Source organism: Ascidiella aspersa, chromosome 4 (assembly GCF_963924565.1).
Source record: "Ascidiella aspersa chromosome 4, kaAscAspe10.2, whole genome shotgun sequence".
Lineage (NCBI taxonomy): Eukaryota > Metazoa > Chordata > Ascidiacea > Phlebobranchia > Ascidiidae > Ascidiella > Ascidiella aspersa.
Window position 1 is genome coordinate 5,676,871 of NC_139450.1, and position 8,267 is coordinate 5,685,137.

The 8,267-nt window shown below is 38.8% G+C and overlaps 2 protein-coding genes across 2 annotated transcripts in view; one reads left to right on the forward strand and one right to left on the reverse strand.

Moving 5' to 3' along the window:
* LOC146146818 (uncharacterized) overlaps positions 1-1,692 on the forward strand; it is a 36,710-nt gene extending 35,018 nt beyond the window's left edge. The window contains exon 26 of the mRNA XM_083387075.1: positions 911-1,692. Coding sequence (XP_083243201.1) covers positions 911-1,099 — 189 coding nt within the window. The 3' untranslated portion in view covers positions 1,100-1,692. The remainder of the gene's footprint in view (positions 1-910) is intronic.
* A 3,779-nt stretch (positions 1,693-5,471) lies between these two features.
* LOC146146819 (uncharacterized) lies at positions 5,472-7,587 on the reverse strand. Its single transcript, XM_083388309.1, has 3 exons — positions 7,265-7,587; positions 6,537-6,708; positions 5,472-5,809 (listed from the first exon to the last, which is right to left on the reverse strand). Exons 1-3 carry the CDS (start codon positions 7,358-7,360, stop codon positions 5,742-5,744), a joined length of 336 nt encoding a protein of 111 aa, XP_083244435.1. The 5' UTR covers positions 7,361-7,587; the 3' UTR covers positions 5,472-5,741.
* Between the last annotated feature and the right edge of the window lie 680 nt (positions 7,588-8,267).

Genomic DNA, 8,267 nt, shown 5'->3' on the forward strand with positions numbered 1-8,267 from the left:
CTTCAGTCCGTAAATTGATATAATTGTATTGATTAGGTTTCTCACCCAATACAGCAATTATTAGTATAGATAGAACATTTGTTGACCACTTAATCAAGGGAAATACGATTAATTCGAAACGTTCGTACAAAAATTGTGCTAAACTCGGGTGTGGTTTTACGGAATTTAGCCCTAAGTTATTCATTGCAACATACGACCATAATCGTTATGCTTTACCAAAGAATTTTCAGTTCTCTGAACGAATTGTAATTTAGCACAACATACAACTGTTAGTGGCAGCCATATTGCGTAATTCATCTCTCTGGCAAATGACTGTTTAATCCACCACAAATCCACGATATATTTGGATTACTTGGATCAGGGGTGGGCAACCTACGGCCCACGGGCCAGATCCGGCCGGCCAGCACACATCACCTAATTTACTAAGGCACTAGACCATTCCTTATATATTTTAGGTGTTTTAACTACGTAAAAAGCAATCGAGGGTAACATGTAGGGTAACCTTTTTAAACACAAAATACTCTAGTTTCATACCTAATGTTATAAAGGTGCGAAGGTCAATACCAGTTGTTCTCAAACTTTAGTAGCATGCGGCACACGAAAAAAATCTTAAATATTTCACGGCACACTTTTAACAGAACAGCAATGGAGTAGTTTTACAATCGCACGACAAACTATAAGTAAATGTTTCAATATTATTAATTTGTGAGGGATAGTGCGTATTTAAGTCTAAAATGCATTCGTGTATGCCTATTGGTAATACAGAAACCTTATTTTACAAAATTACAGTTTGGGAATCACTGGTCTATACAATTAAAATTAGAAGCCCGCAGAGACCTTTCTGAGTTTGGTTTTGGTCCACGACTAAAAAAGCATTTTTACACATACACTGTTTAATCGAATTCTCCAGATGTTGATCAACGGCGACGGCAGCAGCGGCGACGGCGCGGTCGGCGGCAACGGCAAGTATACTCTCCTCGCCTCCGGAACGCTGCAGGTCAGCCACGCCAAGTCATCGGACGACGGCCGCTACATTTGCCGCGCCGCTAATGTTATGGGTGTAGCGTCGAAGACCGTAAGGCTTCGAGTCTACCGCTAGCGTTCGCCGCTGCCCGGAAAGCAGCATCGCATGATCACACGCTCGGCTATAGTGCTCGCTGTTCTTTCAGTTCCTCACCGTTTGCTTTTTTCGCCGCCCGAAAGGGTTGCCAGATGGCCAAAATAGATAAGCCAAACTGACCACCCAAAAAAGTCAAAACTGATAAATCTACTACAAGCTATAACAAGCCTATGTTTTTCCTGAAATAACTAAAAAATTCAATAAATGGTCATGCTGGTACATTAAATTTCTCTTTTTTTCCGCAACTTTTCTCTTTTTGTGTTAGTTATATCTCTTCTAAACATAACACTCATGAAATTTTTGAATCAAACCAAAAGAAAGCCTAAAAAAGCCATTCGGATTTTCTTTTAAAAAAAAAAAGAAATCCAAAGAGGTTAAAAAAAGCCTAAATTTTCAAATAAATCTGGCAACCCTGCCGTCCGACCGTCGCCCGCGCGTTCCGCATTGCTGCGCACAGGAAGACGCGCGCGATTTTTTTCAATACTGCCGCTGCCTCAGAAAGAAAAGTTCAAGCTTCCGTTTTTGTGTTTTGTACGAGCGACGCGCTGTAATAAAAGAGACCTTTTATAGTGTGTGACGCCCGATTTTGTTTTGATTCAGAAATCCTAAATGTGTTAAAGCATCCCAGACACTGTTGATTGCATACATAGCATGATCTTTTTACATAATCTGGTTGTTTAACTTACAGAAACCTGTAAAACTTAAACATGTTTCAAATGAATATACCGTTGCAGGTCTTCCGGCAATTATTTTTTGTTCCAAAATGTGGCGGCATTTTAGTACCTATTGGTAAAAGACAATGCCGTCAATAATAGTTTAGATAATAAAATATCTGAATACTGACTATAGTTTCCTTCAGACACCGTCAAAAACTACAAAATAGGCCTAGTGGTTGACTTTGGCTACTCATAAGTAAACTAAAACGACAAGATCCGTGGCAATCTCGAAAAGTTTAAGTTCATCTTAAAATCAACGCGGTATAATAGAATGTATTTTTATGAAACCTGATCATTTCCCTTTATAAACCGAAAATATTTAACAAAAGTTGTTAGTTCACTTTCGTTAATTTTGTTAAAGTCGAGCTTGGTTGCCGTTCTTTAAATTTAAGTCTTTTTGGGGGCATCACACCGTTATGACTTTGAGTCTCGTCGTAGTTTGAACGACATCGTTGGGGCGCCACTCTTTGGAAACCGGATTGTGTGTATAAGGATGGGAAATGGTTTTAAGGTTATAATTTGTATTGTTATTGAAAATATTGGTGGAGTTAGTTATGAAGTCTGTGGTGGGGTTTGGGGTTAAATTAAAAGTTCTTTAGATCTTATTTAGAAAGTTTATGAAATATTCCGATGTGTTTAGGTTCGATTTAGACCTTGGTCCGCCTATTATACGTATTTGTCATATTTTTTGGTATTATTCCGAACATTCCGAACTGGTGTTTATTCCGACATTGATGGAATTGTAGTTCTGGACTTATTGAGTCCTTTTGGGGAGCAACGCGGTTTATTAAAATGTCGGTTAACCTGCTTATTTCATTTCAGAAACCTTAAGAAATATTAAGCGGACCGAAAAGACAATTCTACTTGAACTAACTATATGTTATAAGAATACTTCGGTTGCCCTTTGAGTCCAGGTCCTGTTTTACAAGCGCTCATATAAAACCTTTATTTATAGTGTAACGTTTGAACATTTCTTTCCTTTAATCACCTGTAAAAGTGAAACATGTTCAGACAAGGCCGAAATTAATTATTGTCATAATTCAGTAAGACGAGTCTCGTTGCGGTCTTGATAAAAGTTCGAGCTCCTCGTGATGATATCTGTCCTATATTTACAAGCTGACGCCTTTATATTTGACCGAAAAGTCACCTGTGGAATATCTGAGAAGCCACCAAATCATATTTGGTCTTATGAGCTTTAAGAAAAGTTCCTTAAATGAGCGATGCGTTGTCGCTTTCGGAGTGACGCGAGCATATTTCATTTTAACGTGTTTTAAAAAATAGGCATGTACGTTGTTATCATCCAAGTTGTCTGTTGTTACTAACGACTTTTCTTTTCGCCTCGAGGAAAGTTCACGTCCCTGTTACGAGCAACACGTTGTAATAAAATTGCGATTTTTCGGTGACGTATGATTATTCAGCTAAAGTCACATCATAAAATAATTAAACAAGCTAAACACCTAAATCAAGCGTCATTAAGGGCAAGGTTCTCCGTGCCCTTAATTTTAGGCTAAACTTTATTTATGTGGTTGGAGTCCGACCTGTACTCCCCCTAAAGTAAGTAAATAACCCATAAGACCGCACATTGTAAATAGTAATTGTGTAATAGCATAGCGCGGAAAATTTACCATCCACGTATTATAGCAATATAGGTGGTTGAGTTATATTTTTGAAGTTGCTCTACATGCACCTTATTATAGACACGTGTGTGGCTTGAATAGAGGTATGTGGACCGAAGTCTGCCAATTTGGCTGGATTCGGCCTCGAGTTGTTTTAAACTAACTCTACAGCCCCTGTTTTATTTAGAATAGCCGCTTGTCCCACATTTTAAAGTAAAAATAACGACAAAGCGGCGATGAAGGTATTTTGCATTCAACTTGGTGCACTTAGCTAATGTGTATGGTACGACCCCTCGCGTTATCCTGTTTGAAACATGAAATTCCCCCCGAATGTTGCACTTCGTTAGAGTTTGCGATTTCAGTTGTTAAAGAAAATGCGTGCTGACCGGAAGATGTAACCCAACCTGTAACTGGAATTACTGGTTCTATTTCGAAAATGTGCCACAGGTAACACTTAAGGTCAGTGGTATTCAACAGTCTTTTAAGGCAGACGTTTCCTCTATCCTTCTGTTCATTGGAATATTTTAGGGGTGGCCATCCAGTAAGTGACCAATAGCTGCATTTGTTACTTGATTAACCGCCAAAAGCCACAAGTTGCACATATGGGAATAAATTAATATCTACGTTTCTTTCCTACTTACATATACTCAATGCGAGTTGTTATATAAGAGTCGTTAACTCATACTTTAGTGCAGCCAATAAGTGACCCTGCGAAATGTATACTTTAAGATAAGATATTTGGTCTTATCTTACATATATTTTAAATTGCTGTGTAAGTTCTGTCTTGCTTTTCTGCATCCTTCTTATCATGGTAATATATAATAATTTCCATCATGAAGCCTCCCAGTTTGGAAGGGCGTGTAACACAACATCCACCTTGTTGTATGGAAAGTCTGTCAGTTTCCGCTGCCTTGCCTCGAACGATTATTTTTTAGTCCTGAATTGAGATCATAATATAAAAATTCATATCCATAGCTTTCACAAGATCACTGTTTACGCCAACAGGTGTTTGTTTAAGGTAGTTATTAATGTTGTGTTACCTTATTGCTGATTTCTTTCTTCATTTTTCTTTGCTTGACTAAACTTCTTGCCTTATTTGGTTTCATGCCGTTACACCTTCACGTTTTCGCTCGTAATCACGCTTTTGTTTTAGCCCTAAAGAATCATTCCTTAGTTGCGGTGCAAACTGTTTTACAGCAAATGGGCAATTTGTTTTAGTAGGTTGTGAGATGGTCGGTTCATAGAACAAGCGATCTATAGCGTACACGCTTGTCTTGCTTAAGAAAAGCTTTGCGTTGGCGTTCTCAAATTTTGTATAAAAGTTGTTTGCGTACATGAGGTCAGCGACAGGCCGATTAGCAGAAACCAATCTATGACGTGACATGAATTGGTAAAAGGCGAAAAGATTTACTAACTATCAGCGCAACAAATCTTGTACAGTCAGTTTTGTTTTATCATATATAGCTTCATTAATTTTTGTAATTCTACTGCATAACGACAATGCCAAGTGTACACCATAATGTGGCTATAGCCCGTTAAAGTAAAGTTGAACTTTGTCCCACAGATAGTTTATTGCGAATTATTTATTACGTGACGCCCGGCGTTAAATTACAAGCAAGCAGATGGATTGGGTCGCGTTGTTACGATGTATAACCGTCTGTTTGCTGGCAACGGTTAAATTTTACGACTTGCTTCGACGTCGCCCAAGTTAAGGCCCTTTTACAAGTCTTTCAAGTTTTACGATGAGTTCCATCGTGGACTAATTCTATTGTGCCGGTGGTACACCCAACAGGTGCGCACAGGTTGCCAATACAGTAGTTCTATTGACGGAACGTGACAGTTTCACAAATCTGAGAAGAAAACGACGGCGGAATTTTGACGCAGTTAAAAAAATTCTTGTTAAGGTCACGCAAAGCTTCGGTTTTGGTTGATGGAGCAGCGTCGCAAGCTGGAATTTTGACGAGTTGATTTCTTCTTTTCTCTACTTGTATATCGCTGACAAGAACGGGCGTTTTCTCGTTAATTTTTTTGATTTATTAGGGCGTAGCGCGTAAGTGCGTCATTGAAAATACAGCTTTGCGCGCTTCATATATTTTTACACGATCGATCTCACACATTTCGAACAGCGGAAAAAGTTGGAACTTTAGGAGAAGCGAAGTAAATTTTCACACAAACTATAAACAAAAATGATTACATGATTATTGCAATGCGGTGAATTGAAACATTGCTTACAAACAAGAAAAGAAAATGTCGCCGACCCCCGTTCGTCTCGTCGCCAGTGCAGTCCGCTTAATGAGGGCAACTGTTGAAGCAGAGTGGGTCGGCAAAGTTGCAATGCAGACAGCTCCGGGCCTCAACTGCGACAAACCGCAAAACAAATATTATTTCCTGCCATTACCCCGTTCTGCCGCCGTTTGGAAACCGCGGACGCTTCCTTTCGTTTTTGGAGTGCTCAACAAATTGGAAGTGCACGACAAGGTCTCGCTATCGACCCACACCAAACAGTGTGGACGTTTACCAAGGCAATTAATCACCGCAATGCGACCGCGACATTTTACCTTTGGAATATAAGTGAGACATCTTAAGGGCTTAAACTCGATGGACAAAGTATTTATAATTGCCAAAAACGTTTGAAAATAAAGCATGTCGCTTTTAACGTCTATTTGGGCCGTTATTTTCACCATTAAAGTATTTGTGTTGGCTTAAAAGCAAAGGGTAAGGCATTTATTTAACTGTAGTGTGTATAGGTGAAAAATTTTAACAGGTTTTCGCGCACCGAATGGAATAAGCATTGCTGGTATGGTAAATCATAAGAAACGATTGGTTGTTTGCGACAATTTTGGTTTTCAACACTTTGATCACTCTAACTGTATTTAAAGTAAACCGAAAATTTAGCCGTGTGCATGTCGAAACAACCAAAATATATAAACTCAATCAAATTTACATTTATTAATCAATAAGTTGGCCAATTTTTTTTCCGGCTTTATAGAGTAGGTTATTTTTCAGGTCAAATTCAAGAAACCAGTAGAAAAATACTTATTAAACAACATGAAACTTTAAGTTCTATTGGACAAAACAACTCACTGTCGAAGCTGGAGCTGGCAGTCTTCCCAAGGTACCGTCTGATCGCTCTCTGACAAAAGGTCTCCAAGATTTCAGGTTCGGTTTCGGGGTTAAGGCACAGCTCCCCAATAATTTTAGCGGCAGCCCGCTTCAGCTGAATCTTGGACCTCTCGGAAAACTCAAAACCCTCCATCTGCCAAAAATTAACGATCGACGTTAATTGCTTCCCAGCGCCACTCAAAAAAATCTTGACCGTTATTTGTACTTTGCCTTACGTAACGCGTAAAATAATTTTAGGTATGAAAATGACTGTGCAAAGTCCTTTCAACCGAAGTGACAGTCTTTAAAATATTGAAAGTCAACCAATTGTAATTCTTTCGGAAAAAAGTTTAATGTGTTAAATATAACGCTGCTCAATATATTATGGAAATCTCGGTTTAAAATCCATTTTAATTACAAAAGGCCTTTCGGGCTACTTAATGACACCTCGCTTTATCAAACTAGTAAAATTTATATTTGATTTAATAAGCCTGCATACCAATTTGTTTTTGTGGTTCCTAATCATATTTTTTAATTGTGCTGAAAGTAATAGTTTACAAAACTTGATTTCGACCCTAAAAACATTCCAAACATTTTCTAAAGGAGTGTTTTCGAAAAGGGTTTATCAAACTAATAAACTCTATATTCTGATTAATATGCATGCATACCAACACCCGCTGGCGTTGCCACGTTTACTTTTACAAGCTCACCTGTTCTCTTTCTCTCTTGGGATAGGCTGACCCTGCGTTGACGAACAAAACACAAACCAAGGCCAACAGCATCAGCGTTCCACATCGAAGCGACATCTTGCAGTAAAGGGCGTAAACTTGATGCTGGTCGATCTTTCTTCGGTAGGCGCTGGCTCAGAGTGTTCCAATTTGTTTCAAGTCGAGCTACAGTGCTGTCGTATGTGCTCACAGGCAAGTTGTGCCTGCCTGGTCGCGGCAGTTCTTTTAAACGCGAAGGCGACGCCCAGTTGTTTGCCAACGCAATAAAATGCTCGTCGGGAAGCGATTTACTTTCGTCCGGGAGACCTTAGCTCGGCAGTGGTCATTGGCTTGCTCTGAATCGTAGTTTTATGGCACTAACACCGCCGACGCAACCACGCTGGTACTGAATGGATACGCTGCCAGGTCGAACAGTGATGTATGACCACCCATTACTCTTCCCCTGGGTGCGCCTATTCGTCCTGTTTAGACTTTCAGAGGTGCGCAGACGTCACTGAAGGAGATAAATAGGTTTTACGATTTTCGAAAGCCCATTGAAAGAAACACCTTGATTTGAAGTCGAACATAATCTTTAGGATAATTTGAAATAGAACACTATAACGATATCCTTTAATAACGCATGAGATTTTGTTCTAAAGGATTGGCTGGGTTATTTTAGGTTAATTACATATGTATGTTTATTGTACGTCTGATAACTATATCTTTAACTGTTTAAAAAAACGTGCGATATGTAAGATTGATAATAATTTACAAGGTTTATTAATATAGTAGATATTATCTAATTGATGCCTTAAACGTTACTATTCTTAATTCCTGGACGTTTTCAAATTTAAACTTTAAAAGTTATTGGTTAAATCGACCTTCCTAATTTGGTTGTGTTAGCTGTAAGATTTAACAGCGAAAGTGAAAAATCGCGCTTATGCCTGGAACATTGCGAAACTTATCAAATGACACTTTTATAGTCTTTTGCAATATTTAAGGGGTG